The following is a 21,344-nucleotide window of genomic DNA, read 5'->3' as shown; positions in this document are numbered from 1 at the left end:
ACTGCATATTAAGTTGACAACTGCTTATTTAAGGTTTGGGGCTTATTTTAAAAAATACAATACTGTATACCATGGAATGAAGGTACCTCTATCCTTCATCACGTGGCAATTCAAAAAGACTGAGCTTTTGCATACAGCTTAGGAAAAACTGAAACCTCCCAGGAATAGCACAGACAAGAAGGATGGAGCAGAAAATACAGGAGCTTGAAAAACAAGTTCCCTTCCAAGTTGGATCATGTAAGAGAACTGCAACCTAGAGACCAGAGTAATCTGCAGTCACTGTTGAAAAGCACACAGGCAGGAGGGAATTACGGAGGTGGCGTAAGGTTTGGCTATTAGAAGCACGTTTAAAAATGGGAGTTTGGCTGTTGCCTCTTGTTTAAACCTCATCTGTCTAAGCAAACTGTGGTCTTGATTTGGCCTCAAGCTGTTCTACACTACCTAGACTCTAGACTAACAGTCAAGTACCACCCAAAGGCTTTTAGGAACTAAGAGACCTCGACAAATGAGAAGGCTAGGCAACCACCAACCATATGAAGTCTAACAAAGGCAAGTGCTGGATTTTGCACCTGGGATGAGGCAATCCTGGATGTGTGTGCAGACTGGAGAATGAGATGAGGGAGAGCATTACCACAGAAAGGGACCTGGAGATCTTGATCAATGGCAAGTTCAACAGGAGTCAGCAGTGCATGGCAGTACAGAGGGCCAGCCGTGTCCTGGGGTCCATCGAGAAGTTGTCCCATATTTGAAACTAAACCAAGCAGGTGCTGTTGCTATCATGCTAGAGATGGGCCATACATGTGCTGTATCCAGAGAAGCAGTGAACAAATGAAGCCTAAAAGCTATTTTGTTATTTGATGCCAACAGAGGTAGCCTTTCAGATTTACTATTTGAAAGAGAAATATTTCTGGGGGGAGCAGGAAAATATGCTGAATACTCAGGGGAATTAATTGGAAGAAAAATTAAGCTTCCTTAATTCAGTGGAGGGATTCTCACAGGGCCATAGAAACACTGACTGCACAAAGCTCACGTTAAGAACCTTCAGTCTTCCAACAAACCCATCAATACAGAGTATTATGTACCTGTAAATCATAAAGTCAAGTCTTGAAAAAGCCTCATTTTAGAAGAGCCTATCTACAATGATACATGAATCCATGCCTAGTAAAGCCATGTTTTGTCATTGTTGAAATTTGATTTTAGATGTGGAATAGAATTAGTGCTATCTGATGTCTGGTTTTATTAATAACAAATACAGAGATTCAAGTCCTCTGCACCTCAGTTCATCAGACACATCACTTCCACACCCATTCAGGATACCTGGTAGATATTATGATCATGTCTGCTGGAAGATGTTGCCCATTGGTGACCTTCACAATATCGCCTACTGCTACCTGTGGTGGTCAGGAGTACAGTAGCATGGAAGAGAAAAACAAACAGTTCGCTTGTCTGGAATGTTAGTTTGTTATTTTCTTTCACCCAGTCAGAAGAACAGCATCATGCACAGAACAGCCAGAGACAGTGCTTCTGAAAGTCAGAGTACTTTTCACTGCAACTTTGGAAATATCAAAGCCTTCCCTTTTCTCAATGCAAAGTAAACAATTCTCTAGAGAAAAAAAAGGTAGAGATACTCACTTAGAAATTGTGAACTTTTGTGGCTTATATTTAATAAAAATTACTTTTTTCTATAATTCTGCCATTATCCAAATTTAGGGGTTTTCTTTAGTCTTACTTAATTTTCTTTCCTTCCCTAGTAAAAAAGTTATCTTTAAACTTTACCTTCCTTAAGTATCAAGGTTTTCTTCTATTCCTTATCTGTATTACTTACATACCAAATCATCACTATCATTTTCCCTTAATTCTCCTTAGATGCACTGCTTGTACTAGCAAGTAGTATCATCCCTATGGATCGATAATATAATCCTGACCTACAGTTACATAAGAGATGCAGAGTTCTGAATTCTGGAATACTTTGTCTCCTCCTACACAGGCCTAAGACTTTCCAGCACCTTGAGTTAGTCACACATGCATGGGACTTTCATTCTAAAGAGAGTCAAGCAGCACTTTCAAAACAGTAAACCAGGTTTGCCTGATAAGCATGAGGCTGCTTAATGCCAATGCACCACAGAGTCTGAAATGGGCTTAAAATACTTTTAAGACATTCATTTATAAAAATGGAAACAGATGGTATGTTTGAACAAGCAGATTCATTAGTTTTACTCAGATACCATGAAAAATAAATTCCCTACCACTTTCAGCACCCAAAAAAAAAAAAAAAAAAAAGGTCAGAAGCCTTAAAGTGATCAAGGTGGATAATACAGAACTGTTATTCCTTAACAATAAATGCAAGCCTGGACAATATGCAGGTACAGACACAGGTCAATTCAAGAAGTGCCTAAGGGTATAAAAAAAAACCAGATTCCAGGCTCGACCTTCATCTTTCAATTCACTGTCCTATCTACAAAAATAGGACTTGGAACAGCATAAACAGGAACCAACATTAGCCATCAGAATCCGTGGCAATTTTCAGTTTCTTCTGTAGGCTAATACTTCAGCAGGATTGCTTTTAGGTGTCTTGAGACTGATCTCATTCCTCAGAGGTTTTAAAAGGGTGTACGTTCTCCTCAATTACTAGATAAGAGGGCTAATTTTATCCTTTAAAAGGCATTAAGAGCCACTACTAGATCGATACATCCTAAGGTATTTCAGCAACTTCCAGGTCTCAGAAATAAAGCTCACCAGACCCTGGCCAAGGGCTTCACAGAACATGGGTCCCAAGTGCCTCAGGTAGCAGCAGAGCTTGTGTTTCTCACTTGAGCAAGCAGCTTACTAATTAGTCTCAAAGCCTAGGGACTTTTCAGCACAGCCAGGAAAGTAAGTCTCTGTTAGACTTGCAGGGGAGGTACAGCATTGCAGTGAAAGTTACTCTTCCAGGTGGACTAAAAACAAAACACTGTTTACAGTTTACTTATTAACTGCACAAGCAAAAACACAACAGTTCATTAGCTTTTGACTGTAACATAGTACCAGGATTAAAAAATGGGTACTCAGGTGCCTTGCTCAGGGCAATTTTGACTACTGGAACAGAAAGGATCCCTCCCACCCCCCCTGCATCAAGTGACAGAGAATTCTCAAGTAGTATACATTAGTTCTAAGCCTCCTAATTAATTCTGGCAAGAGTAATTCTTGAACACTTGCTTTCCCTCCCTCCCTCCCATCTTCAGGTTTTATTTACCTCTTTCCACATAATGTTCTGCCACATCCCATTTCTTAGAACTGGAAAGAAAGCTTAAAGTTAGATTACACCATAAAAAAATCCTGATTCAGACAAATTTCAAAACAACTGTATCAGCAGTAGCAAACACTGATCACAATAGGAACTAACACAAAAATCAGAAATGTGTTTTTCAGAAGCTGGAACTTCTTTTGTTCACAGCCGTAGGCATGTGAATACAAGAATGAGGAAGAATCTGCCCTTCATATTTATATAATTTTTATCACCTGCCAGACAACAGCTGGTGGCCTGATTTCTTCATGGCGTTGTTTCATACTAACATGCAGATGGGCAGCATTGTTGCTTGTTTTGGAAATGACCTTCCTTAAACAAAGGGCATTACTGCCCACTGTCAATCAGTATCAGGAAGCACCTTTACTTTGTGTACGATTTACCACAGAATGTTCAATTCTCATCTTTTTCCTTGCATTTTATTCATAATATTTTGACTCTGGCACATCCAACGTCACTACCATTACCAACAGCCCATGTAAATCTGAGGCTTAACTGCCAAGCAGGCTCAAAGCCCGACTGAAAAGCAACGATTAGCTTTTGCAGAAGGAGGATCCTAACTGATGAAGTTCACATTGAAACAAGAAAAAGAAAACAAGGTGCTAAAAAGACCTTGGTTTCTGTAGTGCTCCAGTTCTACACTGCTGTCTTAACACACTCATTAGTCATTTACCCTGCACCATGCCTTTCCACCCAAGCACCTCCTCTAGGTGATTCTACACATACTTAATACTACTCTGCCAAAACAGTAAGGTCAAATATGCCCAATTATTGATGAGTAACCCAGTCCAGTCCAGGTCAGAACACAGCTTCACTGAAAGCAGCTGCAGGCAGTCTTCAAAGGTGTTCAAAAAGTGCAGCGTGCAACAGATCAAAGTTGAAGAGGTCAGTTCCCTACTTTGAAGACGAACAATCTTCTCCTCAGCTCTATGCAATTCGTACATGTGGCTCATTTGAAAATACCACACTCTCAGAATAAAATTCTGCTGAATACAGCCTTGACCATCCTACCCAGGATAGGCCACTCCACAAACAAGAACACAAGACTTGTCAGAACAGATCAAGCAGAAGAAACCCATTTCTCGACTCCTGTCCTCAGGCCACACATGGAAGCACTGAATCCTGATATTTAGTATTATAGTGAATGGATTGCAGTGAACTAAACTATTTATCAAAAAGTGGGTGGGCAGCAACAGAAGTGCTGCCAGTGATGTGTCTAAAAACTGCTGAGCTTTCAACCAAACAAGTACAGGCAGTTTAAGGGCAGAACAGTTTTGGTGCACCACTTCTCTCCCTCACATACACTGTTCTTGAATTGAGCTCTGCTTAGTTCAGAGCTCAGGAGAAAGCCTGAATCCAGAATCTCAAGTGAAAACGAAAATACCTGTGGCCTTAACTCAAAACTCAAACCCTCAGAGAGGAGCTGCAACAGTCAGCATTCTCCTGTGCCGTGGTTTAGACAGCTCCCTATTCCACCAGAAAATTTTGGACACATTTCAGTAAACATTCATTTGACATCATTTTATGTTCGCACACAAAGGTATTTTGCAGCTTCAAGTGCTTTGGACTTGGTCTAGTAAGCAATTTACTCTAGAAAACAATTTCACTCTCAATGCTTACTGAAATCAATTTAGCAATTAAAATTAAATAGCCAAGCAAATTACTGAAGCTATTTTCTTACTGTTCTATTACTGAATTATTTTCTTTTAAATTCATAATCCCACAGTCTAAAGAGAAAGCTTCCATTAGACATAAAACAGTTCAGAAATTTTGGGGTTGTGATTTTACACCTCCTACTCTGCTTAACCCAGTTTTGTACGAGTACTCAAAAGGACAGAAAAGGACAGGTCTTCTCTAGAATATTTACAGGAGGGTAAAATGGATGAATTATTCATTGTCAAAAGGTATTTGGTTAAAGTAACAAAGGACAAGTACCTAAAAAGACTGCTCTAACTCAAAAAGAGAATTTCAATTTAAACCTCCTATCTAGGGCTTTCCAACACCAAAACTCAGTTCTAGATCTAGGAATTAATGCTGTCATTCACATCCAGGTATGTAGGGCCCTTTGAAGTGAGGCTCCTGAAGGATAAGCATCTCCCATCAGTCTTGTTCCAGAGTTTGCTAGCCCTGTGCTTGTCTACTATTTGAGCTCATCCCATACAATATTAAATGCTCATTACTTATTCTGTTATTTGATAATGGGAGGATCAATACATCAGAACAGTTACTACTGAGCTCTCTATATCTATGCAATATGCTGCTCAGGGGCTTCACTTTGAATTATATGGAGTCTGGTTCCTACATTCAATGTCCTCACATGAAGCCATCCAAGACATAAAACACTGGCTCAGAGCCTAAACACACTCCAGCTCCTAATGCAAATGTACAGTGCTCACCTGGGGCAGAACTTTAAAAATTCTTTTTTTAAAGGGAATTTAATTCCTACATTCCAAAGCCACTCTGCAAAGCAAACTGATGTTTTTAATGGTAAATTTAATACAGGAAAGGCAGTTTGAAGATACACTACTGCTCTAAAAAACTAAACAAGATAAATGCAAAGCCTACATGACTGCTGCTGCAGTAAGCAACTGGCCATTGCAGGCGGTGGAGGTCAGGACACAGGCAAGCAGACAGCAGGTATCTGCTTCTCAGTGAGTTCAAATGCTCTCCACACTGAATGCATTGATTAGACACCACTCAGCTATAAGAGGAACCTAAAGGCACACAGAGAATCTAAATTTAAGTCATCTTAATTCCACTCTGAACCTGAGTTATCTTTTCATTCTGGCAATATATGTCTCAAGAATAAGCCTCTTTAGCCTTCCTCTTAAGAAGTAGGAGGATAAAGTTCTAAGTATCAGATTGAAAAATTATTTAGAGCATTCAAAGGTAAAAAAATAAAATCTGAACTCAAATAATTTTTCAAGTGCTAAGTTCCACTTAGCTCCATTAGAACAGCTTGTGTTCTTTAAGGTTGTCTCTCCACAGTTACTGTGACAAACTTCACTTGAAGTGTTTGTTGGCACACATTCTCTACCTACAAATGAATTATAACTGCTTCTGCAACCTCTGAAAGGGCCATCTTTCATATTACCTATAACAAGGCCTGTTGTGCTACAGGCACTTAATTGCCAACTGCTTATGACTAATAGTGTTCTTGCACTTGAAACATCTTCCCAGACTCTTGTAGAGACATCACCTAGGAGAACTGATAAAGCAAAGCTTTTTGATGTGTATTAATATACAATCTTAATGATCAACCCCAATTTTCAAGCACCAAACTCGGTAAAAATAACAGGCATAATGTTTGCAGGACTACCTGAAGCATGGAGCTAGCAGATTGCTCACTTCCCCATGTTCCTTTAAGTGTTCCTCTAGCTTTTGACACCTCAAGTGTTTGTGCTTGGGAGGGAAGGGCTCTACTCAGAGCTCAAGTCCCTGTATTCCCATTTCACCTGCACATTTGCACAGAGGAGCAGAAGTGAAGCAGTCCAACACAGGAACATGGAGCTGCCTTGACCATGGCACAGGACAAGCACAGGACGACCACTGACAAGCTCTTCCTATTTTCTGCATAGGTTTTCAGTTAAGGAAGGTGAAGAAAATGACTGATGTCTTCAGATATACAGTGCCAAGTACTGTCCATACATTAGGGATACATGTAGGCATTCAGTGGATATCAGCATTATATTCTCTTTCAGTGACACTTCTGGAAAGCAAAGCTACTAAATCTCCAGATTTCCTATATTTACAGGGCAGCAGCATTTACAAAAATGACTTAAAATTCTTCTGACAGCAGCTTTTAATGTTTCAGGGGGTTGTTGGTTTTTTTAGTTTTGGATGTTTTGGTTTTGGTGTTAGAATAATCAGGTTGGTAGGGAAAAAATTGCTTGGTTTTCTTGGAGGAGCTGAGAACTATGTGACTTTGGACAACCTTGAAATTACATGAACTTATAAATTCTAATAATCCTCCCAATGCCTCACTCTTAAGTGTCAGACCATCAATCATCAGTCTGAAACATCTGGCAAAGTAAAATCCTAAATTACTGGTAAGTACCTAGTACACAAGATATGCCTCATCATCATGACAGTTAAAGCAATAGAATTGTTCAAAAGTAAGCATTCACTATTTGCATTTTAAATACTTACAGACTGTTCAGTCTTACCTACTGTTTTCTTTTTATTCACTGCACTATCTGCCTTATGCCTTTTCTGTAAGGAAACAAAACATTTCATTACACCTCATTACACTTCATCACAAATTCCAAAACCATTAGAGCTAAAAATACGACAAATTGCAAGATGATACATTGGGTCCTTTTTTGTCTTTAAAACAAACAAAAAAACCCCATAAAGATACAGATCATCTAAATCCAAATGGTTTGCAAAAGAGTATAATTATAAACTTCAAAGTAAGAGTCCCCATGCTGGAAGTCAGGCTCAAACCTGTACCAATGGCAAAAAAAAATGCCTCCAAAGCTAGGTTTTTTTGAAGAAAAACAAAATGAACAATAAGGACCATTTAGATGGTAGACATACTATAAATTCCACGTGCTGTTGTTTAGACTGATATCCAAATGATTTTATTCACCAGTACTTTGCAAAGCAGAAAGACCTTATTCTGACATAAAGTACACAAGCAAGTTAGTGCAGGTTTTCCCCAAAACATTCTGCTCTGTCCTCAAGTTGCTTGCATTCCCCCAACCCCCATTTTCAAGACCATCTTAAAGGGCCACGTATTTGTCAGGACTCTACAATGTCTTTCCAGTAAAAGCATTAAGTTTGAAGAGGGAGAAACAAATGTCCTGATTTCTACTGTTTTCTTGCACACCACCTATAATGAAAATACTTATTTATCTCAGTGTGTTACAGAAATTCTAGTCAAGTTAACAGCTTTGAAAGTCAAAAGGATATTTTGCTGCTGTTGAGCAATGACTCAATAGACTTCAGAGATGCACGGCTTTATGGCATTTTATAGCTTTTGTTGAAACATTTGGTCTTTAGCACAACCTTCCCCATAATCATACTCACATAGTCTTCTATGATTTCTTTGATGCCAGCAACTGTCAAAATAAATAGCAATGGCACCAAGGTGGTATATCTTCCTGTTGGAGAGACATCTGGAATTTGCTGTGAACAGAGGGAAAAGAGACCCATTTTCTATTTGTATTTAAAATTAATTTCCTCTACATTTAGAATTTTATGCAAAGCTCTCAGAAGAGAGAACACAAGGTTCTCTGACTTGCTGTCTGATTTGTGCCTGACAGATATCCAACCTACAGTCTAGGTAGGTTTGAAGAAACTATGCCATAAAGTTAAAAGATACTGTTGTTGTACATGCCTTTTATTCTAATTCTCCTCTCTTTACAAGAAAATTATGTAAATTATATAATTCACATGGAAGCAGTGATAACCTGGACTACATAAACAGATAGCAGTTTCACAAGAATTCACACATTCTTTTCTAACTATGGTCAATAGCTCCATGTTTTATGACACCACTTATTTTAATTTATTAAGAATAAAAGAGCCTTGACTTTACAAACTACATTGAAAGAAGTCTCTAAGTTGTCTTCCAATTTCAATTAACAACTACATACCCCATTAATCTTACTGTTAAAGTAAGTTTAATAATTTCTTTGGAGTTAAGCATAACAACAGAAATAACTTTAACCGCATTATCATTTCATTTTATAAACAAGGCAAAGCAATAAAACAATACCTGCAGTAAGGCAATGAAGAGGAAGAATGCATTTGCAGCTTTTCTTATCTGCTCATACAGGAATCGAGGTAGAAATGTCACCACGCTGTACTTGGCTGTGCTACAGGGTAGAAGATTTTTATCTTAGTACTTCATCAGAATATCAGGCAGGGATCATGACCAAAAAGTCTAAAAGCCAGTGTTAGAAAGCGGTTCAAAGATAACAAAGTAAAGATAGATTTAGAATATGGAGGAAGTAGCTGCTTCGGTTATGATAAGGAGCTGTACCAAATGAAAGAGGTATCACAGACCCAGAAGGCCCTTGGGCACACTTTTATCACTGGTACCTCTGTTATTGGATGAACTATCAGAGAATTTACCATCCACCCAAACTTCAGCACCACGAACAGGCAAGCTTTCATTTCAGTTCCAAGCACTTGATGAGGGGCTTACCCCTCATCAAAACATGGAATTTAAATGTTGGAGGAGGCAGGGTTGAATGAGAGAAATTAGAAATTCTGCACTGCATTTTTAAAATGCCTCATTTCCCATTTCAGAACAACTTACGCTCAGCTATGAATAATCCTCCAGAACAATACACACTTTTTCAGATTAATGTTTTCTGGCTTTTTTCCTATTTATATACACACACACACACACACACATATATATATATAAATATTGTAACTAACATACATATAACTGAATTGTAACTACTATTTCTCCTGCCTTAAAACAAAAACATATTGCACTAACTACCCTTAATCACCTATCTTCACATCAAATCCATAATGGGCATAAGTACAACTTCAGGAAAAAAGTGTCCAAGTTGACATGATAATTTAACTGTCAGCATAAAACCTTCACCTACTAAACTACTGACCATCAGCATGAGCTGGAGTTTTAACAACTGAGCACTTGCAGCTCAGTATGCCTTGCAAAGGCCCAACAAGCTATGACAGGAATTTTGATGGATCATTTTGTTTGGTTGCTTTGGTTTTGGTTTCATTTTGGGGTTTTTTGTTTTTGCTTTTTTCAGGTTTGGGTTGGTTTTTTTTAACGAAGTTTTGTATTTCCAAGGAACTGAGAACACCAGGATACTTCTTTCAAGAAAAAAAGAAAAATTGTTTCCCAATTCCTGTTTTACTGAAGTTTCCTAGCAGTGCCAAGACTACCTTTCCACTAAGTCTAGTCCTCTCTTTCCCACCAATAAGCCTTCCAGATCAACTGAAATGTACAGCATTACTGTTCAGAAATCATAAAGCTACGATAACCAAATGCTTTAGCCACATGATCTGCCTTTCACAACAGGCTGCTGCTATGCATGAAACTCTTACTACCTTGATCCACAAGCAGCTGAGTTCAGTGGGGTTCTCCTGCCTCTGCATGGACCAGGTTAGAGAACTACATTCTCCAGCTTATTTGCTTTAGCCTTCTTCCCTTCTTTCCCTTATCTGCTTCATCCCCACCTCCAAGCCATCTAACCAGACACTGCTGCATCTTTCAAAATCAAACAGTAACAAGATGTAACATGGCTCAGTTTGTTATAAAAAGCTCTATTTTGAACACTAGAGAAGAATTAGCGTGGCAAGTTAAAAAAAACAAGACCAATTAAAAAACAATTAAGATGCATCTTATCTTGGGAACTTGCCTCATTTCCTCTTCAACCAACTGCAAATCTCTTTCTATTGCTACTACTGCTCACCAGAATCGAGTATTTAAATACTCAATATTGTACAGAAATTTCAGGCGTTTGGACTTTATCCTGGCTCACATCTACTAAGCCAACTGAGTGAAATCATACATCCAAGTTTACAGCATGTAACATAGTCCAGTTATTATATAAATGAAGTTACTTCCTTCAAGTGCTGTTAATTCCTTCCAACTCTAAGTATTTTTTGTTTTAAGCAACATTTGCTTGGTCTCATGTGTAATAATCTTCCTTTAGCACGAACTTAATTAAACACACGTCTCAGAATTACCTTGTGACTTAAAAACATGGGTTAAGCAAGTTCACGGTTTAGACCTAGAAGTGAACTCTCCAAGAAGTACTAATTAGACATCAAGCAACTACAGATTTTATATCAGAATAGTATTCCTCTAGGTATCACATTGCTATGATTATACTAACACAAGAATTTGACTGCAACCAAGCTGAAACATTTATTAACACCATTCTACCACATACCAACTTTACAGCTAGCTGGCTCAAACATGATTCTTAACTCTAACAATTATGTTAATGCCAACACAGTAAGGCTCTTTTGAAAGAGGTTTGTACATACTAAGTCACTGCATGTATTCTGTTGCTTAAGTAACTTGACAGATGTCTACAGAAAATGGGTACAGTTCTAATTAGAGGCAGGCACAGTCAGCTGTTACCATACAGACCAGAAACAGCAACCACAAGTATGCATAAAAAGCAGATACATGTCATTATTCAAAAAGAAAACTTCTTACAAAAACCTAACTAGTAGTCTAAGCTGGGCAGGAGCATTCAATTGATTTGGCTCCAAATAACAGTTCTTTAAATAATAAATACAGTTTTTATTTTTAAATAATACTAAAAAAGCCTTGTGCTCCCTCCCAAGAGATAGATGTGTTAAAACTTCAGGATAATCAAAGCTCAGGAAAATTAAAAATCTACAGATGAACAGGTAGAAACTTCAGTCAGCTCACTCATAGCACAGTTCTGGTCACTAAAAAAAAATAACAGGCAGGTTAGCTCTCTGACCAGCCCCAATCAGAGCCATCTTAACTCCAAGAATACAAAGTTTGCAGCTCACAGAACGGGTTGAGGCAGGTAGAGGAAGGAACCACGAGGGGGAAAACAAACAACAAACTGGTTTCTCCTAAAGCGACAGCTGTTAACTATGCAAATCTTGCTTAACTACACAAGTTTAAACGTTGAACAGGTGTGCAAACACTGAAAGTGGTGTCTCCTGCAAGTTAATTCACATAAGAACACCTGCAAGTTAATTCACATAAGTCATGTTTCAAGTTACACCACTGTGCAAGTCAGGAGGAACAGTACCAAACCCTGCTAAACAAATGAATTTGGATACACCTGACTACAGCTGAGTCTGGCCCCACTGTTTCTATGGCAATGCAGAGGTTTTCCTGAAAGGAATCACTGTATAATTTGGAAAAAATTACTGTCATTCACATACTTTAACTCATTACCATATTACTACAAGTGTTACCTATTTTAGTAGCACTCAAATGAAAAGTAGCAAACAGTGCACTGAGAAACTCAGTAGTAGCTTTCCAGTATAGTCCCTTTAGCTATTCATACGTAATTCTTGCACAACCACTTCCGTTATTGCCTTTTCCCGTTTCCCAAAATTATTTTATAGTCAAGTTTTATTTTACTGACTAATCCTTGAAGAGGCAAAGGCTGTCAGTAAGAGAGGCAGAACAGTTACTTCCTTGAGACATGTATGTGTGCTGGCGACATGAAGCTGAACACAGCTCTGCACTTTTCCAGTCAGCCATCTAATGCACTTCCACCCCTTCCTTCAGACGGCAACTCCGAGATAAACTTCACCTTCAGGATAATCATGATTAAGAAAATGGGACCTCCTTGAGATACATGGAGTCCCATTTCCAGCAGTCAAAAGAACAACAAACTGCCTTTTCCTAGACAGCATTCACACAAACCTACTCATGCCACAGTTCACATACTTGAAATACTCTCCAAGAGCTGAAGAATGAGTATCACCTCATGTTGGTGCTGTTAACGCACATCAATTTGCAGGAACAATTCTAAGAAAGCCAGGCACAGACACCTGAACCACATCAAAGTGGCTGTGTAATTAAAGTGAATGTTACAGACTTGAACTCTTAGAGCAAACAGGCTTTGTTTTCATTAACATGTACAAAAGGTCAGATGCCCAGTAACAGAGAAGGAAGAGAAAAACCCCAGAAAACCCAAGATGATCTGCTTGACTTAAGAGCTCAAATACTGTCTTTAGCAGAGTGGTGTTTGCATGCTAAAGTCCTGCCAGGCACACAACACTTAATAGCAAGACTGACATCAGCATGTGAGGCTCTGCTAAAGCTTTCAAGTACAGGAGTAGTATGACAAGCTACCTCCAGGCAGTCACCATTGCAGCAGGAGGCACAGCAGCAAGCTTTACATATTTCAAGAGATATTAACAGAAAAAACAACATTCAGTTATTACACTGAGTACAGAGAAAGCCCATTTATAGGAACATCTCACCAACAAGCTGCTCCCATGTAGAATACTGAGGAGGTGGTTATAAAGCCAAGTGTCACAAACAAGGTTCTTAGCAGTTGCATGAGTATGACAGTGAAAGGTCATCTACCTCCTTGCACATAGGGAAGATGGTGTACTTTCTTGAAACTTGCTAAAGAGACAAAAATCAACTTGTTTACAAATTCCCCAAAAAATACATCATGAGGGCTTATTAGAATCAATTACTTATATGCTTATGAAATGATTATTGGTTGACTGAAAATTAGGTCCTAAATACCCATTGTTGGTTTTTATAACAGGAAGCAATTTCTGCCTGAACCTATGCAGTCCTCAATTCAATCAAAGGGCCTTGCTCTGTCAGATGAGTCCTCAGGACTGTGGTTCTTACAGAGGAAGACTCCAGCCAGCAAGGCTTTCACTGCTCTGTTCATGGCTGTACGCTTCTGTCAGCCAAGAAAAGGGTATGTGGTGCTTAAACACTCCAGACAGTTTGAGACAGTCCCTGAGCTCGGGGCAGAGCAGAGGAGTGTGAAAGGAGCAGGACTTGCTCTTGCAGAGTAAAAAGTGCAACAACTTGAATACTGCAAGACATCATTGCTTGAAGCTCGCCAAAGCAAGACAAAAAATCCCGGAGTGATCACATTACATCTGTCACCCAGCTCTGGAACAACCACTGTCCATGGTCCAAGCACATATTTTGTTTCCATCTTTCCCTGCACTCTGCTAGAGTTTCTCCATAATAGCAAAGACATTTTATACATACAAGTCCATATATTGTCAAAAGAAGAAATGGGTTTAAGGGACATTTTTCTGCTTAGCTACTGAAACATCAAATCCTGAAAGATTTCCCAACAAAACTGCAGCAAAACTGTAGAAGATGAATCTGTTGTCTGAAATTATCCACACAGACAATGAAACTGATTGAGAGTATTCAAATGCATTAGAATGAATCAATTTTAACTTTGACTGAGAACAATTATAGCAGCTTCCAGCTGAAGAAAACTTATCAGTGGGATAGTTTTCATCTCAAGCACCTCACCACTTCCCCACATTCCTTATTTCTTCATTTATAGTATGGGCTTCCACCAGAAGCAACTAAAGGCACCACTCTTTGGAAAACTCCTTCTCCTCGTTTGTTACAGGTGGAACTGATCACATCTTAGAATCCCTGAGCCCTCTTTTCTCAAATCATATGATTTAGGGGAAAATTATTGTTTCATACAAGTTTAAAAGAGTCAGGACATATCAACCCAGCCCACTATTTTCCCTGCAGGTCAAGTTCCATTAGAACTTGTTTTATAGGGGCCACAATGGTTTGGGTCTGCTGCAATTTGACAACAAAACTTTTCAGAAGTTTATTCAAGTTAAATTCAAGGTTTCATACACAAATTACAGAGGAAAAAAAAAGCAGACAGCTGTCAGCTAGACAACCAGCCACTAAGGCTGAGGAGTGTTTTAGACAAGGGAAAAACTAAATTAGCACAGACATTGCAGATCATTCTCACATCATTATTTTCTAGTCATGCACATCTGAGTGTTGCATCCTACATCAACACCTAGTAAAATGGTAGGGTGTTAAGGGCAATACTCAATGGTTACCATTGCTTGAGCAGGCAAGTAGTGCTATCTACCCTCATGCACAAGCTCCATTTCAGGAGCAAGATGGTCAGGCTGACAAACCCAGCCTGGCTGAACTACCTGTACTTCCTCCCAAGCTGCATCAGCAACAAGCTTATCTTCAAGTGCTTCAATTCAGCTGCTCTCCTTACACAGACCACTGTTAAGACAGAAGTACCTGAAAATGCACTATGAACTCTTGTCCACTGAAGCACAACAATCCCATTACTTTCTAGTTCATTAGGATCACCTCCTAACCATGCAAGAATTTTTTAGAATTTCTGACCTGGAGTACCTTATTCCAAACTGCCCCAGTATCAGCAGCCCTCCTGCCATACACAGGTAGTAAAAGACTGCAACAAATAATGTAATTGATGTTAATCACAAAAGCAAATACTACTTCCACTAGGAAAGTCTCCTACAGTAGTGCAGTCTTAATACAGAGTAGGCACTGCCACAACTGCTTATGCTCAGTTTAGCGTGAAAACCAGACCACGTGTCACATTTAATAGAAGCAAGAGCACTTTTGCTTCAAAATCCAGTACCCTGGAGGCTTTTCCTAAAGCATGCAAACAGAAAAGGCCTTTCCATGAGTTCCCTATTCATTAAATCCCTACAAAAAGGGGAACAGATTCCTGACTGGTTTTCAGTAACAAATACATTAAACAAAGACTGTTTAGAAACAGTACTAAAAGCTCTGAAGGCATGATATTGTTTCAGCATGCGTGTGAGCTCATCACTACAGTAATACATCCTTGCTTTGCAGTAGCCCTGCTGGCAAGCACAACTCAATAAAAACAGAGCTGACCAGCACAGTTAACCTCAAAATTCTACTGTCTAGTAAAGTAAGTTTAGTACCACATTTAGTCGCTGTGCAAACACAAAATAGCCTTCACATAAACACAGAGCACTGATATGAAGATGGCTAAAAAAAATACCAAACAAGTCACACAAGCTAGCTAGCTGTCTAAAAGCCAGAGTGCTAGCTTCAGTTTTAAAGCAGGTTTTAAACTCTAAATGTCACCACAACTTAAGCAGTGTTTATTTTAGTGACAAGCAGGGGGCTGGTAGAAGAAATTAATATTTAGTCTGTCTTGGGAGAAATGTAATTATCTTCACAACCCACAGAAACTATGTGGAATGCAGTTATTACATTTCTTAAACTCTGCTTAGGTCCACTTGAGATAATCTCTTGCTCTTCTACCTTTTTCTACAGACCACTAGCAGCCAGGGAGACCTAAAAAGAGAAAAAAGGGACCCCGTTTAATTCACCTGCTGTGTTGCTACTGCTGATTTATGAAATTTATCACGCCAAAAGCCACCAGAACAATTTCAGGATACCAGAGAGCTCAGCACACAGCAGGTGAAAGGGCACTAGAACTCCCATATCTGTGGTTGTTTTTCATCCAGACATTTCATCTAGGCAAAATTCAACAATTAAACTGTCCAGGGGTTCTTGGCCCTAGGAATAGCCCAAGACTAAAGATGCAGCAGCTTCAAATACACTGGTACAATCTCTATACACAACACAAGCATACAGTAACAGGTACTTTTAGTGAATTTTAATGGCTAAAATAATCATTCTGTAGCTGTACCTAAGCCTTTTTCATTGTGATAGATTCCAGTATCTTCATTGTGATAGATTCCAGTATCAGCAACAGCTGCACTGCAGGAAACACATCTTTGCTTATTTAAAAAAATATGTTACACTAAATACTTTTCTTCACTTAAAAACAGTATCTACCTAAAACTAAAAACTGTTAAAGGATTAGTTTAACACATGATTAGACTTGTAGCATTCAGATTATAATAATACATCCCTTCTTCGAAAAATTTCAAAATGCTGTTCTGCAGTCAGGCAAGCAATCTGTTCACATGACAACAGAAGAGTATTTGAAATGTAATACTAACACAATAAAACAAATGGCCAGTGCCTGAACTCTACTGAGAATAAACTGAACATAAATAGAGGCATTTTTACCTGAAGAACATGGGTACATTTTGGTGCAAGATGAATGCTGGGCTACACCACTTTGTGCAGAGAAATTCACCTGCACGTAGCAGACTACAGTCCACGCTTTCAACCCCAGGTCATAGCAAACACAACTCGGGTTACAAGGGTCAGTACTAATCAGTCAGTGATACCAGCAACTCCTGTTTCACCAGTGAGAACCTCCCCACACCATCAAAAAGCATGAACACCTCTAAATCACAACTGACTTCTACAGTACCTACACACAAGCCAATAAAGCAATGCACTTGGCTTCATTTAATACAACACACATGAAATTAAAGGAAGAATAAAGATTGTGTCACCAGCAAGCATCACACAAACACTGATGGGACAGTCTGGGACTACAGATAAACAGGAGTCTGTTTAGTATGGGACTTATGATTATACTAGAAGCCTTGCTACAGTCTTCAGGGCTAAATTCCCCAGTGGAAGTGCTTCTGCCTTATGAGACAAGAAATTGATTCTCACATGTTTAATTGGGTTTTAAGACCCTGTACAGTTTAAAAGTGAATACTCAAGACTTTTTGCTCATTACATTTTCTAACAGAATTTAACTTTGGCCTGTATGGAAGACAAGTTTCCAAACTGAGGATTTTCTGGATATCAGAATGCAACTTTTAGGACTTCCCCAACAGGTCAAGCCACCAAAGTCTGTTTTGATAAGAAGCTTTCAAGCAAGGCTTTTGGATTCAAGAGCCATTAAAAACAAACAAGCTGAATTTTGCCCTTCCTGAGTGCTGCTATGCCTGACCTTCCACTCAAGCCACAAACTGAGACTGAACTTGGGGTCCTGATTCAGATGCAAGTCAGATTTGCACCAGGACACATTGCCAGGCCTGGAACAGAAGAATATTACCTAAAGCAACATTTACAAGAGCAGCTCCAATGAGCTTTGAAAATTTGGAGACAATTTCTAATGTCCTTAAAGTTATCTCAGCATACTTGTTCTTCTTGGATGAATAAACCAGAAGTCCAAGTTCTTTTGCATCAACATTAATACACGCAACAAGCGAGGGGCTCAAATCACTTAACTGGTGATTTTTACTGTGTGCACTGAAGAAATTCCTATTACAGTACTATTATACATTCAAAACAAGCCACTGGTGTCAGAATAGATTCTTTAAACATCAAGAAACTGAATTTACATGAAAACAAATTTATAGAACATTCTCACTTCAAGAAAAATGTCCAGTCTTCACTGAGGATACATTTGGAAATGTGTTCATGGCATTACTTTGGTCATCTCAGAAGTATTAACACAGCATTCAAGCCCCTACCACCACACTCCACCTGTATTCCTTTGGTCTTACAAGGCAATAAGGAAGCTTGTTTCCCATCTTGTTGTGGATTGACCTTGGCTGGACACTCGGTACTCCCTATCTGCTCTATCATTCATCTTCTCAGCAGGACAAAAGACAGAAAATATCATGGAAAAGACCTCATGGGTCAAGATAAAAGCACTTTAATAAAGCAAAGGTCACATAGAGAAGCAAAGGACCATAAAAAACTTACTCCCTACTTCCCACTGGCAGGCATGTCCAGCCACTTGACAGGAAGCAGGGCTTCAGTATGCAGAGCGGTTGCTCCAGAGCACAAATGTCACAGTAAGTGGCACAAAGCTGTGTAGAGCAACTGGAATTTCCTCAACATAAATGTTTCATTTCTTACTGGACTTAAACGTACAGAAAGGCTCTGGTTAAACTGACAAGTGTTTAAATTACGTATGCTGAATATATCAAAACAGGTGCTAGTTAGCTTTCGTAAAAACAAACATTTAATACCGCAGTACAGCTATGTTGCACAAAGTAATAACATTTGTTCATTTTTTACATATGTCAAAGCTTCTAAAATGCTTCAGCTGAAAATAGAACATAACTTACCTTTTAATAAAACGTCCAAAAAGTAACACATACCAAGTTTTTCAAAATGAACAGAGCAGGACTGAAAACAACTTCTGATGCAGGTAGAAGAGGTGTTTCTACAGATGTAATCACTGCTGCTACAGGATAATAAACAACAGTGACAGCCATATATATGCACGTGTCAAGGGCCAAGCTAAATCCAGCCTGTAACACACAGCACTACGTTTTGAAATAGTTTGTTACAAAGTTCCAAGAACACAAAAGAAGTTGGCCATTTCTCTGCACCTCCTCATAGTCTCATTTATGCCGGAGAGCCTGGGGAAAGAAGAAATGTTTCTTCTTTCTGCATCCTCACACTTCAAGATTTCTGGAAGTGTTAATGCCATCTTGCCATGCACTTAATTTTTGCAATAGCACTACACACTACTTAGTGGTATTAAGACAATTATCTATTTTTCTTAACTTATCCAAAATTAGTTTGTCTTTATGCTCCCACAAACATTGGAACTCGCTTTTACCAGTGCTTCTCTACCCACAAAAAGCTAAGCAGCTCAAGATGTTTAGAGCATCTTACACAAAAAGCCTTATCACTAACCTACCCTCCTCCACGCTCTGCACTTCCACTGCTTGCTGTATTTTGCTTTGTTTTGAGCAAGCTTTTCACACTACCCTTAATTTAGAAAACTTCATATGAACATTCACAAATTCCCACTATTATTCAGAGAATCCTTGATGACTATAAAAATATGACAGTCAGAATTCACGCAATTTAAAACAAGCTGGTTTATTATTTTCAATTCAATTTTCCACAAGCCCTTATGTACAGGTGTTTACATGCTTACCAAGCACCTTGCTCTTGTGGTACACATGCTTCCTAGGGAGACAAAACGTCTGCAAATCCAACAGTAAGAGAAATCCAGTGCTGAATGAAATTCTGAAGCTGAACACAGTTAAGCAAGAAAAGTCCAAAAGGTAACAGAGAACTCCAGTCCCTCAAGAGAAATTCCAATATACTGAAGTAACTAAATAACCAACCACTCATACCCCACACAAGGCCTCCTTACTCACACATTACAAGCTCAGGTCACCTGTGCCTTCAGTCCCACCAGGCTGGGGGAAGAAAGCTAATCCAGAGGATGGAAAGAGCACAGGCAATGTCTGTCACCCTTTAAAAGTCAAGGGATCAAAGCTTTCTTACTAAGCAGGAACAAATCATTATAAAGTCAACTTAATTTCCAAGTGACACTAAGGAGCTAAGATTCCTAACCAGGTAATGAAAGTATCTCTACTTTGCTATTACACTACCTGCATTTTGTCCTATCCCTCACAATATTCCTCATGACTCAAAATTTGCCTGTCAAGAGGCAAAGATGCAAAAAGGTAATGAGAAACTTGTACAGCTATCAGGGGATAGCTGCCAGACAGCAATTGGGCACAACTGCTCTTTAGTAATAGCACTGTCAGGAACAAGTTCTTGGTAGCAGAGTCACAAACTACTTTTCTGTAATATTTAGCCAGATCACAACAGAATCCCTTCTGGAAAACCTAAACTACAGGTTCTGCTCTATTCCCTGCTTTTCCTTCTTAAAGCAGAAAAAGCACAAAGAGCCTATGCACAGGAAACAGTTAAACTCATCCTTCAGTTACTCAAGGAAAAATAAAGCAAGAAAACATCCACTGTTTCTACCCGCATAGAATAAGGAAGATACTAAGAAAATGTGTCATTTTAACTGCTCCTAAACCACAGACTTTCCCAGACAAGTATGTAACGAGTCAAAGTTGAGGAGAAAACCACCTATAAGTAAGTTGCTGTGGTGCCTAGAACACCAGCACCCTTCCAGAGGATATTGTTAGAACTGCCCTTGGTAATACACACAATAAACCAGATAATGGAAATCATCACTTCACAACAGGATATAAAACTCCTCTCTTTTCATAAAGGCACTCATTGTGTAAACTGTTCTTTGAACAATAACCCAAACATCTGCATTAATGAACAGAAGCCTGCTAAATAATGCTCCTCCTTAGTCATGACAGGAGCCATCTGTTCATCCACCTAACCCCAGGCAAGTGTGGCAAGCACCGCCGAACTTGCTCACGTTATGCATCCTCATACTCCATGTTTCAGTCCATGTTATTTGTGTTTCCAAACTACAACATGGTATTAATCATACCACTAAAAGTATTAACTCACACCTACATTAAAGGCTCCAAACAGAAAAGAAAATTACCTCTGGTCCTCAATTGAAAGACAAAAGTGGACCGTAGCCGTTTACACACAGGGATGCCGGCTTGCAGTTTCTGTAGTCATTCTTGTCCTGTTAGATGTACTTTCTCTTTTCTTCCTTCCTATCCTATACATATTCTATACATATATGCTTAGCCTAGTTGTTTTTTCAACCGAATGCTACTTTTTAAGGGGGCATTTCATGGAGTTTACTGGATTCTGCCCAGAACTCCCACTAAATTTTCATGGGCTAACCCTTGCATCCAGAAATACTTGAGTAGGTCCTCTTACTCCAAAATTCAGTGCCCTACTGAAGTGAACACCTTTTTGTGCATCTTGCCCACGCAGCTCTACCAGCTCCCTGCTCTCACTACTGTCGACGGAAGCAGCTCATCCCTTGCTGCTGCTGGATTCGCCCGT

The 21,344-nt window shown here is 39.1% G+C and overlaps 1 protein-coding gene across 8 annotated transcripts in view; it reads right to left on the bottom strand.

Moving 5' to 3' along the window:
- Positions 1–21,344, bottom strand: part of ATP8A2 (ATPase phospholipid transporting 8A2) — a 320,016-nt gene that overhangs the window by 261,975 nt on the left and 36,697 nt on the right. For 7 of the 8 annotated variants that reach the window (XM_069013203.1, XM_069013240.1, XM_069013228.1 and 4 more), the window contains exons 3-7: positions 9,006–9,105; positions 8,315–8,413; positions 7,450–7,495; positions 3,233–3,273; positions 1,318–1,391 (exon numbers count right to left, since the gene is read on the bottom strand). In XM_069013203.1, coding sequence (XP_068869304.1) covers positions 1,318–1,391; positions 3,233–3,273; positions 7,450–7,495; positions 8,315–8,413; positions 9,006–9,105 — 360 coding nt within the window. Of the gene's footprint in view, positions 1–1,317; positions 1,392–3,232; positions 3,274–7,449; positions 7,496–8,314; positions 8,414–9,005; positions 9,106–21,344 lie in introns of those variants that run through there. The other variant, XM_069013255.1, reaches the window with a different exon arrangement.

The sequence above is a fragment of the Aphelocoma coerulescens genome, chromosome 1 (assembly GCF_041296385.1).
Source record: "Aphelocoma coerulescens isolate FSJ_1873_10779 chromosome 1, UR_Acoe_1.0, whole genome shotgun sequence".
NCBI lineage: Eukaryota > Metazoa > Chordata > Aves > Passeriformes > Corvidae > Aphelocoma > Aphelocoma coerulescens.
Note: the sequence above shows the minus strand (reverse complement) of the source record. Positions and strands in the feature narration are given on the sequence as shown.